The sequence below is a fragment of the Pan paniscus genome, chromosome 8 (assembly GCF_029289425.2).
Source record: "Pan paniscus chromosome 8, NHGRI_mPanPan1-v2.0_pri, whole genome shotgun sequence".
Taxonomy (NCBI): Eukaryota; Metazoa; Chordata; class Mammalia; order Primates; family Hominidae; genus Pan; species Pan paniscus.
Genome location: NC_073257.2, coordinates 31,359,466 through 31,377,478, shown reverse-complemented (window position 1 = coordinate 31,377,478; position 18,013 = coordinate 31,359,466). Strand labels below are relative to the sequence as shown.

Genomic DNA, 18,013 nt, shown 5'->3' with positions numbered 1-18,013 from the left:
TCATCTGTTAAGTGTTCAGACAGTCACAGCATCCCGTGTAACTCCTTGCTTTTAAAGGTTTGAGTAGTACAAGTTTAATATGTGGGTTTTTTTTTTTTTTTTTGAGACAGAGTCTCTCTCTGTCTCCCAGGCTGGAGTGCAGTGGTGCAGTCTCGGCTCACCACAATCTCCTCCACCTCCTCAGTTCAAGCGATTCTCTCGCCTCAGCCTCCCACATAGCTGGAATTACCGATTACCGGCATGTGCCACCAGGCCCAGCTAATGTTTTGTACTTTTCGTAGAGACGGGGTTTCACCATGTTGGCCAGGCTGGTCTCAAACTCCTGACCTCAAGTGATCTCCTGCCTCAGCCTCCCAAAGTGCTGGCATTACAGGCGTGAGCCACTGCGCCCAGCCCTAATATGTGCTGATTGTATAAAACCTGGATAGCCTTAAAATATATTACATATATGGATATTATTTATATTATGTCAATATATTAACATGTTTTAATATATACACATATATAAAGATATTTGTGGTAGCCTTACATACATACTTTACACTCCTTTAATTAAAGGGAAAGAGTTTTAAAATATTTTAAAGTGGACTTTCAGAATCCTGGTGCAACACTGTATTAGTAGATACAACCTTAAGAATCGATGACAAATTCTGATAACACTTTTGACTTCAAAGTAAAAATGATGCTTTTAAAAAGGGATGTATCCATGCTAGGAATTTTCCTTTGACAGAGTATATCATGCTCAGAATTTACTCTAATAAAGAAATGTCAGAAACTTCCCCAATGTTCGTTTCTGAAACTGAAAGTCAATTTGATTCTTTCCAGTTGTCCTAGCTAATGAAAGAATGCAGCTCAGCATCTTGAAGAGGGGTCAAGCCTTCCTCATCTCCCCACATCCCACAGTTTCTTATACCCACTGAATTAAACTGAAAAATGAAGAACACCTTTCTATGCTTTATATCTCTAATATCTATAAACAACAACAGGAACAATCAATGTTTCCTCTTAGATAAAGAAGAGAAGCTACAACACTGATCATTAGAGAAATGCAAATCAAACCACAATGAGATACCATCTCCCACCAGTTAGAATGGCTGTTATTAAAAAGTCAAAAAATAACAGATGCTGTTGAGGTTATGGAGAAAAAGGAACACTTATACACTGTTGATGGGAGTGTAAATTAGTTAAACCATTGCGGAAGACAGTATGGTAATTCCTCAAAGACATAAAGATAGGAATACCATTTGACCCAGCAATCCCACTACTGGGTGTATACCCAAAGAAATATAAATCATTCTATTATAAAGATACACGCATGTATATGTTCACTGCAGCACTATTCACAATAGCAAAGATGTGGCATCAACCTAAAGGCCCATCAATGATGGAGTGGATAAAGAAAACAAGGTACATAGAGGGTTAATGACACACACACTGGGGCCTATCAGGGTGGGAGGAAGAAGAGAATCAGGAAAAATAACTGATGAGTACTAGTCTTAATACCTGGGTGATAGGAACTTAAAAGTTAAAAAACAAAAAGCAGAAGTTAACTTATTTAGAAGGAGGTTTCTGTAATCAAACAATACTGTAATAACAGAGTAGAGATGGTTACTTTCATTGCGGCTAGTGTTGAGGGACACCTAAGTGGTCAGTTAGGAATTAATAAGACCTGGAGGTAGCTCTAGTATGAGTTATTTAATGCCATATGTGTAATTCCAATGCCATTTTCATAATTACTACACACAAAACTCTTAATTTTGACCAGTGCCTGCCTTATCTTGCAAAAAGAATCTGTATAAGCCTTCTCTAACTACCTTTCTCCCCAGGCTCAGTAAATTCTGCCTCTCTGTTCCCACTGCCACATATCAAAGTGGCTTGGGGGGCAGAAGTGAAGCGTCATTGCTTCATAGAGCTTTATGGTCAGTGGGTAACATATTGAACTTCTTAGAACCTAAGTATTCTAATCTGTATTACGGAAATGAGGACTAAATTAATCCACATGCAAAGCTTCTGTTACAGTTATTGCAGTACTTGGCCTACACTAAGTGCAGACAGTCCATGACTTATGATGGTTTGACTTAAAGATTTTTCAACTTTATAAGAGTGTGAAAGCAATATATGTACAGTGGGAACCGAACTTTGAGTCCCCATACAACCATTCTGTTTTTCACTTTTAGTATTCAATACATTACATGATATACTCTACACTGTATTATAAAATGGGTTTGGTGTTAGATGCAGTTGGTTTGCCCAACTGCATTTTTTTTTTTTTGCATTTTTGTACTTTTTGCATTTTATTATAATAATATTACAGCCTCCTCCTTGGCTCACTCTTTATTCCTTGGTCTGCTGCTGCTGTTAGAATTCTCAACCACTGACCAACCATCTCTGTCTGTCTATATATACAAGATTTTGTCCATGTCTTCCTGTAAAACAAACACTATGAGAAAGAGGACTTTGTGTCCTTCACTTTTGTGTCCCTGGGCACCAAAATAATGGCTGGCACATGGTTGGTATTCAAGTATTTGCTAAATGAATGAATGCCTCCAGTCTGTACATGGTCTCCTACCACCTTAAGAATAATGACATGGTTTGGCTGTGCCCACCCAAATCTCATCTTGAATTGTAGCTCCCCTAATTCCCACATGTCACAGGAGGGACCTGGTGGGGGGTAATTGAATCATGGGAGTTGGTCTTTCCCATGTAGTTCTCCTGATAGTGAATGAGTCTCATGAGATCTAATGGTTTCATAAAGGGGAGTTCCCCTGCATATGCTCTCTCTTGCCTGCTGCCATGTAAGATGTGACTTTGCTCCTCCTTCACTGTCTACCATGATTGTGAGGCCTCACTAGCCATGTGGAACTGTGATTCCATTAAACCTCTTTACTTTATAAATTACCCAGTCTTGGGTATGTCTTTATCAGCAGTAATTCTTGTGAGCGTCAAATGATGTGTGGAAAGAGTTTTAAGTGTGATAGATAAGGACATAAAAAAGAAATTGCTATAAGCAAAACAAATGATCACATTTTTTCCTGAGAACAGACTAATACAAATAAGCTCCAACCTTTTCATGTCTTATGCCTGCCTCTCTCTGTCATGTCATCTCCCATGTCCTTCTTTTTAAAACAATATATTTTAGCTTAAATGGAGCACCTATGTTTTTCAGAAGCCTGTTGTGGCTTTCACTGTCTCGAATCACTGTCACCCTCTCCACTCCTTTCCCTTTTTTCTTGGCTAAATCCTGTCATCTTCAAGTCTCAGCTCAGGATCAGCTCCCTGGAAAAGCCTTTCCCTGTGCCTCCTGCAGCAACAGCTCTTTGGCAGCCAGTTCATGGCTCGACCACTTTGCTCATCACCCTCTATCTCAAAGGGCTCTTCACTGATTCGCCTTATGGCTACACCCAGCTCCTTGAGGGAAGGGGCTTCATCAGTTTCTTTTTTTATTCATGGGCTTCCACATGATATTTGGTATCTAGTGTATGCTCAATGAAATACATAGACTGGAAAATTCATTTAAAAACAGTGTATAATCAGTAGTTGTAAAAAAAAATCTTGGCAATCTAAGGAAATCTGTTATGTAATTGATTCCACTGATGAGTCTAAAAAATTACTTGACTTTGTTAATTCAGTTTAATTTATGAAATGAGCATTTTATAATAATTCTTGGCCAGGCACAGTGGCTCATACCTATAGTCCTGGCACTTCAGGAGGCCAAGGCAGGATTGCCCGAGCCTGGGAATTGGAGACCAGCCTGGGCAACATAGTGAGACTCCCTCTCTACAAAAAATTAGCCCAATGTAGTGGCATGTGCCTGTAGTCCCAGATACTCAGGAGGCTGAGGTGGGAGGTTTGATTGAGCCCATGAGGTCAAGGTGCAGTGAGCCATGATCCACACCACTGTACTCCAGCCTGGGTAACAGAGTGCGACCCTCTCTCAAAAAAGTCAAAATAAAAAGTAATTCTTGTGAGCATCAAATGATGTGTGGAAAGAGTTTTAACTGTGACAGATGATAAGGACATAAAAAGGAATTGCTATAAGCAAAACACATGATTACATTTTTTCCTCAAATATATTTCTAAACCTGTTACTGAAGTTTTGCCAACGCAGGGTTGTTAGGTGAGAAACAAAACTGAGTTCTATAATGTATCATGCTCATTGCTAACAGATAAAGCTTATTATTTATAATAGTTTTTCTGTTATTTATATAATCCTACTTCAGAGTAAACGAAGAACTTCTATGCTAGAAACCAGCCTCTCAGAGGATTTGTATATCTAACCTAGAAACAGAGAAAAATTAAGCTCAAAGATCTGACACAACTCTCAGAAAGTTTACTTTATAAAAACAGAAACCTAACCATCCAGTAAGCAACATGTGTAACAGTGATTAACCTAAAACTCCAAGCACATACCAAAAAGATTAAATAGCAGCTGAAGGGTCTCAATGTGATCAATTCAGTATACGTTAATAAGCAGTATCCACATACCATCTCTGTAAACACAATAACTCCCTACACTGTTTTTATAAATAAACATATTGATATCTATCAATAAATATAGCCAGGAATTAACTTCATCCTTTACTAATTTCCACACCCACAAATTATACTCTCCTGAGAATGATTTCATTATTGATATATAACTGGAATTAAGGAATATTTAGGATAATAATGGATATCATTTATTGAGCACATATCATGTTTAATCCTTGCAATGATTCTATGAGGTAGATATTTTATTTCTTTTTTAGGATGAGGAAATGGAGGCTTCAAAAGGTTAATAAACTTGCTCATGGTAACACTGATGCAAAGCCAGGAGATCTTAGAGTCTGCAGACACCAAAGCTCATGTTAGTGAAAACAAACCACAACCAAAACATTAATGCTGACAGCCTGTGGAATTCTTAACTTGAAACTATCATAACAAATCCTTCCACACCATGAAATCAGTAAGACCATAGCAACAGCGACTGGCAGCACACACCTGTTTTTTCTATACTCTGTGACACATGGAATTATCATCTTGTTAGGTCTTCTCATCATCAACATCGGGAGAGGAGAGTTTAAAAAGCTTAAGCTCATTGCACAGACTTACCTAAGCTTGACCTTGTGTTGGATCTTTCTATTATTGCGTGCTTACTGGGATTGTTTAATACCGAGCGTTTGGCAAGCGAGATGTCAGCGGTGACCCTTGTGATGGATATCCTGTTGGAGGAAAAAGTCACAGAAGACCTTAAGGTTATTGGTCTAATCAAAGGGGGTAGAAGTGTATGCCCCAAATTCATCTAAGTATGAAATACATATAGCAACCATATTTTCAAACCATATGTGTTAGGATACTTACTTACTCATTTTTTTTTCTTACTTATTCATTTTTATCTTGCACCTGCCTTACTTTGTTTTTTGTTTTGAGACAGAGTCTCGCCCAGGCTGCCCAGGCTGCAATGCAGTGGCGCGTTCTCGGCTCACTGCAATCTCCACCTCTCAGGTTCAAGTGATTCTCCTGCCTCAGCCTCTGGAGTAGCTGGGACTACAGGTGTGTGCCACCACACCCGGCTAATTTTTGTATTTTCAGTACAGAGGGGGTTTCACTATGGAAGCTGGTCTTGAATTCCTGGCCTCAAGTGATCCGCCTGCCTCGGCCTTCCAAAGTGCTGGGATTATAGGTGTGAGCCACCGCGCCCGGCCCTATCCTGCACCTGCCTTACATTGCATTTATCTGTTGCTTACAAGTGTCAGATAAGTACTAAGCCTTTATTTGAATTACTAAATGATCCAAAAAGCTCTAGGAGAAATGTTTACTATTATCCCACTGTTGCTGATGAAAAATGAGACTCACAGAGAGATTTTTTATCCAAGGGTATGTACGTAACTAAGTGGGAGAGCTGGGATTTGAACCCAGACTCCTGACCCTATATTCCTAGCCTCTGTGCCATAGTTCATTGCTGTGATAGGCATGAAAAATAAATAAGAACCAGTCTTCCCTCAGATAGCTAATGGTCTAGTGGCAGAGATAAATAATAAAGGAAAATAATTAAAGATGATGATTGTTGTGGAAAGAACATACAGGGTATTATGAGAGACAATATTGAATTGGGAGTATCATTTTAGATAAGGTAGAAATGAGAGCAACAAAATTTGGAAACTGGAAATAGCAAATGACTTAGACTGCAGAAAGCTGAATATTCAAGTCAGCAGTAGAAAAAAGCTGTGAAGCAAAATTGAAGGCTCACAATATTTCTAAAGAAGGTAGAGAATGAAGGTGGGGCGAAAAGGAAAAGTTTGGTTAAAAAGTCTGTATCAGTTACAGCCCTCCACTGCCCCCTCACAATATCAAATAGCCGGGTGACAGTTCTTTTCCTGTGTGGTACAAGACCCTACACTTGTTATCTTGCAGGCAATACAAGAGGGCCTCTGACCAGGGGACCCTAGACAGAACAGGAGCAGGGAATACTGGATGGAAAAGAAAGGATTCTGAATGTTGAGTCTTCAGCCTTTCTTCTCATTGTACAGTTTTGGTAGCCAGGCTTATATTTATATCCCCAGGGGTCAGAATGGAAGATTCTTCTCTGGGGAATCTGACTGCCAAATTGTAAGGACCCAAAGATAATGATATTGGAGGTTTCCTGTGTAAATTATCTAGCAAGATTGCCATACACAGAAACACAAAGTTGACAAGCTCCGCCTATGAGCACAGAACCTCTGATTAATTATTTTATGCCTTATTTTAAAATTTGAGCACAGGACAGTTTGTCAGGCATCTTCAGAAAACCTCATGAGAGACCAAAACAAACAGAAAAATCAATTATGACAATTAATCACAGTTAAAAGCTAAAAGATGGTTTTATCTATGAGACTAGAACAAATTTCTATCTAAAGACTTAGAATAAGAGCTTTTGGAAGTAACATGATAATAGAAATAGAAAAAAAGCAAAAGAAAGATTAAAAGAAATGTAACATTTCCAAAGGGTAAAACAAAAAAGAGTTGGAAGATAGGAGAAGAAAAGTAAGAAAAGTAGAGATAACCCAAGAGGTTCAAATTTCAAATTACAGGAGTTCAGAAAAAGAAGAAGACAGAGGAAAGAAAATAAAGAATTAATTCCAGAATTAAGGATCTGATTTTCTGAATTGAAAGGGTCCGGCACACGGGTTGAAAGATCCACACCAAGACATATTTTTATGAATTTCATAACACTGGGGACAAAGAGAAACCCATAAGCTTTCAGAGGAAAAAGACAGGTCCCAAAGGGCCTAGAATCAAGCACTAGAATGCTTTGTACTTCTCAAAGCAACAATGGAAGCCACAAGGTAATGAAGCAAAAAGCCTTCAAAATTTGGAGGGAAAACTATTTCAATCAGAATTCCATAAGCATTTAAACTAGCAATTAAACAGAAAGGTTTGTAAACATTCAGGCTATTGAAAAAAACATGTATGTACCTTTCCTAGGGAAATGAGAAGGTTTTTGACTAAAATGACAGTAAAGCTTGAAAGAAGTCAAGGGATCTGGGAAACAGGAGCTTCAACCCAAAACAAAGGTGAAAGGAATCCCCAAGGATATAACACGGAATGTTCCAGAATGACACCTAGCACAGAAAGAAAGATCTACACTGCAACAGGCTAGAATGTCCCAGAGGGATTCAAATAGACAAATTAATTTTGGCTGGCTCCTTATTTAATATTTATTGAAACTATGTAAATAATAGTCAAATGAACTATGTCATATAATGTGTGTGTGTGTGTTTTTTTTTTTTTTTTTTTTTTTTTAGACAGCATCTCACTGTCACCCAGGCTGGAGTGCAAGGGTGTAGTAATCATAGCTCACTGCAGCCTCAGCCTCCCAGGCTCAAGTGATCCCCCTGGCTCAGCCTCCCAAGTAGCTGGGACTACAGGTGCATGCCACCACACCTAGCTAATTTTTTTTTTTTTTTTTTTTAGTAGAAACAGGGCCTCATTATGTTGCCCAGGCTGGTCTCAAACTTCCGAGCTCAAGCAGTCCTCCTCCCTTAGCCTCCTAAAGTGCTGGGATTACAGGTGTGAACTGCTGCGCCCAGCCTACTGTACTTTTTCTTGTGTATTTTCCTCGTGGTTTCCATGAGATAAACAACTTTTTATTTGCTCAATTTTTTTTTTTTTTAAGACAGAGTCTTGCTCTGTCACCCAGGCTAGAATGCAATGGTGTGATCTTGGCTCACTGCAACCTCCGCCTCTTGGGTTCAGGCGATTCTCCTGCCTCAGCCTCCTGAGTAGCTGGGATTACAGGTGCCCACCATTGCGCCCAGCTAATTTTTGTACTTTTAGTAGAAACAGGTATCACCATGTTGGCCAGGCTGGTCTCAAACTCCTGGCCTCAAGTGATCTGCCTGCCTCAGCCTCCCAAAGTGCTGGGATTACAGGTGACAGCCACTGTGCTCAGCCTCAGGATTATTGATTTCTAGTAAGATTGTCCTACAGAAGATTCTGGCAATGGTATATTTGTCCCTGTAGCAATTCAGTATGCATTCCAAACACTTCAGGGCTGATTGCTGACGTTTTGAAAGTCACTGAAGGAAACAAAACAAAACAAAAAACCAAAAAAACCCTGAATTTATCCCAGGTAGCTTTCCTTCTTGTTCTCAATTTCCTTGTTAATTTACCTGTCACCATCCTACAAGGTGAATCTGAAGATTGCTTTGTTTACATGACACAGTTGGTTACTGTGAATCCAGTTTTGAATGGGCTACTTTATTGCACACAACAGGAGGAGGAGGAGGATGATTTATTTCTTCTTTGATCTGACACACTGACACTACTTAACCAGAATGTGATTCTGACAACCCCCTAGGGCTGCTGCAAATGAATTTAAGTGGGTTTCAGAAAAGAAAAAGGAATTCTTGACTACCAAGAACCTTTTGCATAACTAACATTTCCTTTCAGATTTTCTGCTCTTGGGCTTAAACGTTTTTAAAAAATAAACTTAGTTTATTTAATAAATGATTAAGGAATAATTCATTTTTCCCTTTTAGAATGTCATATGTACATACACACCTGATATTTTTGTTGAATTTCCATCCTCTATTGCTGTCTTGCCTTGCCAAAAGCAAAGACAGTCAATAATTCAGTTACTCTAGATGTCTTGCCATGGGTAAAAATGTTAAATTTGTACACAGCTTTTAAATTCTGCCTTATGGACTCGTTTCTTCCTCTGAGGACTGTTAACTGGGGAGAACAGGGCTAGAATATAGAACCCCAGCTCTGTAAGTCAAGATGAGCCAAGGCAGGTCTATTAATTAAACCATACGGAAGTTACTTCTGGCTAGAAATAACAGATACTTTAAGATATTTTGTTTATCTGTTTCTTAAATAAAACCAATCTGGGTGGCTGATACACTTGAACATGGGTCCAAAATCCACCCTCTCTGGCTGGAATGTGTCTTCCAAATTCAAAACTTACTCAGGTTTAAGTACAAGTAGTAATCCAGGAAATTCCATCCCATTTCCCCATCTTTGGCATTTAGGAAAGGGCAGTGGGTTGACTCAGGCATGGAAAACACAGTGCCTTTGTTAGCAGAATTTTTTTTAGTGTTCAGGCTCATGTTGACAATTCCAAATTGTGATAAATGACAGAGCCAAGGAAAAAGAAACAAAAGCTAAATGGAGCAGAGTAGAGGTATGCCTTTTATACTTGGCCAGTGCCTAGTAGCCTTGGTCCAAGCTAAAGGGTCTATTTCCTGTCACAAACTGAAAAATATTTCTTAAAGATATGGAAAATTAAAAAAATCTAATTAGGAATATTTGGTTAGAAGACCTTGATTATAAAGTCTTTTCATACCTTGAAACTTATAATAGTTTTTGTTTTCCTCATTCTCTCTCCTTTCAGTTCTTTGCCTGATCACTTTTTTTTTTTTTTTTTTTGAGACAGAGTCTCACTCTGTTGCCCAGGCTGGAGGGCAGTGGCACGATCTCGGCTCACTGCAACATCTGCCTCCCGGGTTCAAGCAATTATCCTGCCTCAGCTTTCCGAGTAGCTGGGACTGCAGGCACCCGCCAACATGCCCAGCTAATTTTCTTATCCTTAGTAGAGACGAGGTTTCACCATGTTGGCGAAGCTGGTCTCGAACACTTGACCTCATTATCCACCCGCCTCGGCCTCCCAAAGTGCTGGGATTACAGGCAGAGCCACCAAGCCCAGCCTGCTTGATCACTTACTAAAAAGACTTGTCCTCCTATAAAAGTTTCCTTCCTACCCTTGCCTCCCCTGCCAAAAGTCAATATAAATTAGAAATGGTTGTAGTAGTAGGTGTGGTCTAGAAAGAAAGTACTATAGTAAGAAATCTAAAAGAATCCTGAAACCAACAAATACTATCTATTGCAGCAGTCCCCAACCTCTTTGGCACCAGGGACCAGTTTCATTAAAGACAACTTTTCCATGGACCGGTTTGGTAGGAGTGGGGAGATGGTTTTGAGATGATTCAGGCACATTACATTTATTGTGTACTTTCTTTCTATTATTATTACATTGGAATATATAATGAAGTGATTATACAACTCACCATAATGTAGAATCAGTGGGATCCCTGAGCTTGTTTTCCTGCAACTAGATGGTCCCTTCTGGGGTTGATGGGAGACGGTGAAAGAACACCAGGCATTAGACTGTCCTAAGGAGCATGTAACCTAGATCCCTCGCATGCAGAGTTCACAGTAGAGTTTGTGCTCCTATGAGAATCTAATGCCGCTGCTGATCTGACAAGAGGCTGAGCTCAGGCAATAATGTGTGAGTGATGAGGAGTGACTGTAAATACGGATGAAGCTTTGCACACTCCCCTGCCCCTCACCCCCTGCTGTGTGGCCCCTAGCAGGCCATGGACCAGTACTGATCTGTGACCCGGGGGTTGGGGACTCCTGATCTATTGTAGTTGCATTGTTAGGATGGGAGGAGGAAAGGAATGTGGAGAAGAGAAGCACTGCATTTATCTGGTTAAAAATACAGAAATATACACTAGCCCTGTATGTTCCAGGTCCCCTGTAATAACCTACTCTTAAACTTTGAGGTTTCCATTTTGGACTCTAGTCATGTCTTTGATGCTTCAGGAGCTGGCTTAACATTCAATGATGGCACCCATTAATTATTTGATTCAAGACTGCCTTTCAATAGACTTTAAGCTCCACAAAGCCAAGGCCCTTGTCTATTTTTGCTCCTCACAATGCCTGGCACATAGAATATACTCAATAAATACTTACTGAGGCAAGTTGAATAGTGACCGGGGGAAGAGGAGGAGAAAGAAAGGATTAAGTCCAAGCCCACTGGCGTGACACACTAGATATGACCCTTGGGTTTGTTACCAGTCACTCCTTGCCCATGTCCTTTAAGATCTGGGTGTGAGTTGCCTTACACATAATGCTGTGTCATACCTCAAAGCCTTCACACACTATATACCATCTGCTGAACATACCCTTCTCTTCCCTGTAATCCATTTGGTCAAATCTTAGGCACCATTTAAAAACTCTTCCAGGTGTGGATGTCCTGAAGTTGGTGGTAATTACACCTCCCTTTATGCTACCTGCACCTTGTGCATGCATATGACCAAGTTGCCCTTTTACTTATATGCAGTGTTACTGCTACAGGTTTCAATTTATGGTTTCCATGAGAGCTCTTCATAGGCAGAGACTGGCTTCACCATCTCCGCATTTCTCTAGCAGAGAGTATGCAGCAGACGTTCATTCAAAATTCATCTGGCCACTGCTCATGTTGAGTACTGCTCCAGGCACTGAGAATACAACAGTTAACAAAACATTCTCAAACCCTGCCCTCATGGAGTTTATCGTCTAATTATGGGAGAATGACAATAAACAAAAATAGTACTGGAAATACATAAAAGAGCACTAGAAAACAGAGGGAAAGGAGAGACACAGAACAAATGTGTGCATGTGTATGTGTGCATACATGTACACACGTATACCAAGGAGAATATCTGAGGGAAAAGTGTTCCTAGCAGAAGGAACCGCAAAGTGCCAAAGCCCTGAGGTGATTGTGTAATCTGTCTGTCTGGAACACTCAAAGAACAGCAAGGGAGTAAGTACGGCAGGGTGAGAATGAGCGAGGGAAGAGCAGCAAGAGAAAATCTAGGTAAGGGTGTGTGGAAGAATAGACCATAGGAGGTCATGTAGGCCACTGTAGGACTTTGGTTTCCACTCAGAGGAAAAAAAGAAGTCACTGGATGGTTTTGAGTAAAGGAGTGGTGGGCACTAGCTCACATCTTAACAGGGTCATGCGGCAGCTAACCTGAGCACAGGCTTTAAGGGAACAACCACAGAAGCAAGGGGACAAGGTGGGAGGCTGTTGCACCAATCCAGGGAAGAGATGAAGATGTCTGAGACCAAAATGGTGGCAGAGGATGTGTGAGAAGGGCTTCGATTCTGAATATATTTTGAAGATAAAGACAACAGCATTTGCATGTGAAATATAAGAGAGAAAGAACAGTCAAGGAAAATGATCTGGGCTGAAGGGTCTCGGGACTGAAAGACGAAGAAGCTATTAATTGAGATAGGGAAGACCATGGGAGGAGTAAGTTTTGGGGGAGGTTACATTTGAAAAGTCCATTAGACATCTTAGTAGTGATAATGAATAGGCAGTTGTATACATGGGTCTAGAATTTAGAGGAAAGACTGGCAAAGGAATGGAATTTAAAAATCTGATGCTGAATGAAATCACTAAAGAAATGTAGGTAAAAGACATCATAGAGCTTAGCCCTGGGCTGTCCAAAATTTCCAGTTGATGAGGAAGTATCAGCAAAGGAGACAAAGGAGCAGTCAGTGTGATAGAAGGAAAACCAGAAAAGTGTGGTTCCAGAAACCAAGCAAATAAAGTATTTCAAAGAGGATGGAATAATCCACCATGTCAACTACTGCTCATGGTCAAGTAAGATTAGGGCTGAAAATTTATCCCTGGATTTAGCAATGTGAAGGTCATGGGTGATCTTGACATGACTAGTTTAGCTGAGTGGTGTGGGTGAAAACATAACTGGGGTAGGCTGAAGAAAGTGGAAGGAAAGCCAGTACACTCAATTCTTTCAAGGAATCTTCCTGTAAAGAAAAGAAAAAAAAAATGAGACACCTAGAGCAATATGAGGTCAATGTGATAGGAATTAACATTTTTACATGGTGATGGAGTTTCCATTAGAACAGGAAATACTCATGAGGAGAGAGCAAAGGATGATTACGGCTCTGTATGGATACTTCTAGCAGAGAGGGGATGGGGAATGAGATCTAGTGCCCACATGGTGGGTTGGCCCTTGCTGGGAACATAGTCATTGGAGATAAAGCAGAGCATGCGGGCAAACATGCAACTCCACAGGCGGGGTTGTAGAAATGCCTGGATGTTCTCTGTTTGCCTCTATTTTCTCAATGACACGGAAGCAAGTTCACTGGGTGAGCGTGAGATGAGAAGGGGTTATCAGAGGTTTAAGGAGGGGGAGATGGCACAGAAGTCTTTTAGAAGAGTGGAAAAGTGAATGGAAGAGGGATATTTAGTGCGATGCCTGGGCAGCAATAGAGGGCCAGTACCATGAATTGAGGGTGAGAACGGCCAGTGGTGTCCTGCCCAAGGTCAGCTTATGGATGCAGGTACAGGAACTAGACATCAGGGGTTAAAGATGTACCAAGCAAATATGATAAATATTGATTGAATCAGATTAAATTGAGTGAAACTTATTTCCTGTCATCATATAGACATCAGAGGGCCGTTTTCTCTTGGAATCACACGCCTGTCCCACCAGCGTTTTGCCATCTTTAAGACAAAATCCACAAAACCCAGTATGCTGAAATACTCACCGCCCTTCAAATCTGTGTTTTAAAAAATCAAACAGCGCTTTTTGCATCATATCTGTGACCTGCAATTGAGCAAGCAATAAATTAAGATATGACCAAAAAAAAATTACTAATGATGATAAAACAATTTTACTTCTCTTAGGAACGCTTGAAAACCTGAGCTTTGCATCTGGAAAGAGTGGCAATATGAGGTTGCCGCATTTTTCTGCTTCTGAGTTCTGATGCAATGACAATTAAACTGAACTTATCATGATGTTTTAGTGACAAATAACATTGCAAGTGGTTTCAGTCGGTCTCCATTTGACACTATTTCCTGGACTGAGTACACTGCAGCTAGCAGAAATCTTCAAAGCAACAGCCAGGTAAACAAAACAGAAAAAGGACGAAGCAGTGTATACCACAGTTTGCAGAACAACAGGCTTTGCTGCTGTGAGCTCTCTAAGCTCTAAAGTTGGCTCCTTAAGCTGTAAAATTCAGAGAGAGGGTCGGGAGTAGGAGGCAGCATCACAAAGAAGTTCAGCATGCAAGTTAAGCTTCCTGTGGAAGGCTGCTACCCACCTCGTAGCCCTTCAGAGAAGGGCCCACTAGGACCACTGGTCGCATGGAAGGTACCACATCATACGGAGGAGTGTGCTCTGTCTGCAGAGAGAGGAGAGGCTTTTAGACGTTTCACAGGCAGGTAGAACATAAATATTTTATGTATAAGGTACTCTTTCTGAACTCCGTAATATGAGGCACTGGCTTTCCAGACATTTTATTTTCCCCACTTGCCTCTTTTCTACATAAACCCAGTCAAAGATTGGTGGGTTGATTTTCCTAAAGTTTCAAGTTACTGTTGTCTACAGTTTTCTTGCTCATCTCAAGAAATGCTACAGACCTATTCGTTCCTAAAGCAAGAGATGCTGCTTTTGAACAAAAACTAGTTGACAGAACAAAGAGAAACATGCCTCATGCAAGATAGGTGCTTTAGGCTTGACTAGAAGTTAATATTGCTTTTCGGCTGCATTTGAATTTTCTAAAGAGTTGTAGTGATTAGACCTAACATGGTTAATTACAGAGGAAAGAAAGATTGCATTACCTTTGCATCTTAGGTTTTTGTCTTACCTGTGTAAAACCTCATTTCAAAATATTATGACTCTCACTACCAATACTTTTTACCTAATCTCAAAATATTGTAACTCTCACTACTGTCAAAATTCTATATTATTGTGAGAGTTTAAATGAACATGCATACTTATTTTAGTAAACAGTAATCATGATCCCTGCTCACAGCTTAGTGATTAATGCTATTGGATTTTTTGGTTTCCATACCTTGGTACTTCAAAGGTAAGGTTTATGTGTCTTCGAGGGAATGTGATTAATGTATAATAATATATTCAACCATGCTATAGTGGTCTCAAAAGGTTCATTATCAATGTGCATATCTAATATGATTCTCAAAAGTAGTTTTCTGTCAGATAACTAATCACGTCTTTCTGCAGTAAATTATTTCTTTTTAATAAGGGGGAGGAGCTAAATTTTGTAGCAATTTCTAAAACTATCAACACTTTTCAGGTTAATTGCTTCAAATAAAATGGTAAAATAACATCTTTCCAAAAATTAGGTAACAGCTAATTGGTTTATATTAAAATTGGCTCTTTTGATAGCATAAAATACTAAATTGACCCAAAAATGACTTTTAAAAAAATGCATAAGAGTGATATGGCCTTAGACACTGCGATAAGCAAATCATTGCTATATGAATCTTTCTGGCTAAGGAGTGTCAAAAAATATAACTTGAGAATCACACACACCAACAGAAAAATGTTCTGTAAATGATTTTAAGAATTCAGTACACTGATGTGCAGATATGAATGTCATTTTTGCATCTGCCCGTCACTCAAGAACATTTTATTGTTGCTTAAAATTGCCCATTACAAACTTTTCTGGCTTCATTTGAATTCACATTGCCTCAGGGGAGAATTAAAAAGCATTTCAAATTCAAAAGCTTCCATCTGAGATTTTACCCATAGTCACAGATGATATAATCAGAGGGGAGAAAAATATTACCATGAATGTGTGTCAAATTTCACTGCCTAAAATTTCACCTAGCATTCAGAACTAATTTTAATTGACACAATCAAGGTAGAATACAGTTTTGAACAGAAAAAAAAAAAGACAAACATAATACATTGACAGCACACATACCACACAAACACCACTCTAAAAGCAACCTAAAACATAGAAAACGATCTTCTCATTGAATCTCAGGCTGTTGTTTTGTTTTTGAATTCTACATTGATGTTAACCACATTATCAATAACATAAGAAGAATGAATACCAGTGCCGAAGGCATCATAAGCATATTTCTTAAATTATTTCATTTATACCACCTGGGATCATACTGAAAATGTTTAGAAGCCAAGTCCTTATAACTATGCGGTGTAAGAACACCTTTTCCACCGTTGAAATTATGAATGTAAATTTCCTGCATTTTAGTAACAGCTACCAAGAAATTTTATCTCAAGACTTTAATTCTGAAGTGGCCCAGTGTTTGATAGGTCTTTGGTTCCTTCGATCTGTAACTGCCAACTAGCAAAGGGTCACCCGTTGCTGGTAATCAATCAGCTTCTTAATCAATAGGGTAGCTACAGAAATTACCTTATTTGATGGAATATTGGTGGTTTGTGCCCTATGAAGAATGACACCATCATTTTTATCTACTCTTCCCTGTTAACCCCATTTAGCTTGATTTTTTTTTCTTTTTTTTGAGACAGAGTTATCTAGCTCTGTTGCCCAGGCCGGAGTGCAGTGGCACGGTCTCGGCTCACTGCAATCTCTGCCTTCCGGGTTTAAGCAATTATTCTGCCACAGCCTCCCAAGTAGCTGGGATTACAGGTGCCTGCCACCATGCCAGGCTAATTTTTTGTATTTTTAGCAGAGATGAGGTTTCACCATGTTGGCCAGGCTGGTCTCAAAACTCCTGACCACAGGTGATGCACCTGCCTCAGCCTCCTAAAGGGCTGGGATTACAGGTGTGAGCCATTGCGCCCTGCCTGCTCAAATTATTTAGTGAAAAAATTGTGATAAAAGTTTTTAAAGTTTTAGAATTTAAAGGTAAGCAAACTTCAAAAACCTATCTTGACAAACATGGTTTTAGCTCACATTCCTGCTCCGTCAAGGCCCAAATGTCTTAGCGATGCCGATTTTCTAAGCTTCTGAATGATGGACACTGTTAGTCACTTGGCTGCAAACTTTAGCTGTAACAAGAAGATCGGACCCCAGAAATGGGCCCACTGTTGTGGGTGAACATCAAGCTGAGGCTATGTTAACACAAAAATCCAACTGTTGCAATTTTTGCCCGGAGTGCTGAAGTTTTCCCTTATTAAAATAATCATAATTGATTCAAAAAAAGCCAACTTTACAGTTCTGTATCTGACACCTCATTAATGACTTGAGTTCCTCCACAAACCAAAATACTTGTTTGCAGAGGAAAAGTGTTCATTATGTGGAGAGTTTGGGGGCAGAGGATAGACAGACTTGACATCACATCTGCGTGTGAGAATATATCCATGGTTTTGCCAGACTTGGCGACATTAGTATGATTCTAAAAGACAGCATGGTAGCTGTGGAAACTGATGGGTAAAAGAGGGGAAAAAAAGGGAAATTTGGGGGGAGGGTAGTGGTCCTTAAAAAATAATGCTTTAAAGCTACAAAATGGGTGAGGAAAAGGCTTTGTCTGAAGTAAGGAGAGCTCAGGAATACCCTATAGTTTCCATTTAGGGGACAAGGAGCCTCGCTGTGTAGCTTCTTGGATGGCCAATGGCAAAGGCTCTACGCATGACCACTGGCTGCACTGTCCAAAGGGTGAGATGCTAAAATCTGACTGATGGAGAAGGCAAGAACATCGGGAGAATATTTATATATGACAACAGGAAAAACTCACAGTAAACCGCCAAAACAAGCCTGCAGTTTTCCACTGGTCTTGTTCATCTGCAGATTTTGCACCTAGTGGATTAGAAGTTTAAATACTGACTAAATTAAAACTTGAATACTTTTTTTTTTTAGTACAAGCTATGTATCTGGATATCATAAGTCAGAATTTAGTAACTGCTTTAATATGTTTGATCATAAGTTAAATTTCTGGATAAAAGAAAGAGACAGACAGAATAAGCATGCACAATTTAGGTGCATTATGTGGAGCTGTCAGTGTTTGACATCCCTGAATGTTGAA

At 39.7% G+C, this 18,013-nt stretch overlaps 2 protein-coding genes across 11 annotated transcripts in view; one reads left to right on the top strand and one right to left on the bottom strand.

Moving 5' to 3' along the window:
- CACNB2 (calcium voltage-gated channel auxiliary subunit beta 2) overlaps nt 1-18,013 on the bottom strand; it is a 400,505-nt gene that overhangs the window by 8,366 nt on the left and 374,126 nt on the right. For all 9 annotated transcript variants that reach the window (XM_034930061.4, XM_034930064.4, XM_034930063.3 and 6 more), the window contains 3 exons: nt 14,359-14,439; nt 13,804-13,862; nt 5,092-5,201 (listed from right to left, as the gene is read on the bottom strand). In XM_034930061.4, coding sequence (XP_034785952.1) covers nt 5,092-5,201; nt 13,804-13,862; nt 14,359-14,439 — 250 coding nt within the window. The remainder of the gene's footprint in view (nt 1-5,091; nt 5,202-13,803; nt 13,863-14,358; nt 14,440-18,013) is intronic.
- Nucleotides 1-18,013, top strand: part of NSUN6 (NOP2/Sun RNA methyltransferase 6) — a 146,460-nt gene that overhangs the window by 126,302 nt on the left and 2,145 nt on the right. The window contains exon 13 of one of the 2 annotated variants that reach the window (XR_010113229.1): nt 5,414-5,532. The exons of the other annotated variant lie outside the window; for it this stretch is intronic. The gene's annotated coding sequence lies outside the window, so the exon portion shown is untranslated. The remainder of the gene's footprint in view (nt 1-5,413; nt 5,533-18,013) is intronic. 2 annotated transcript variants of the gene reach the window in all.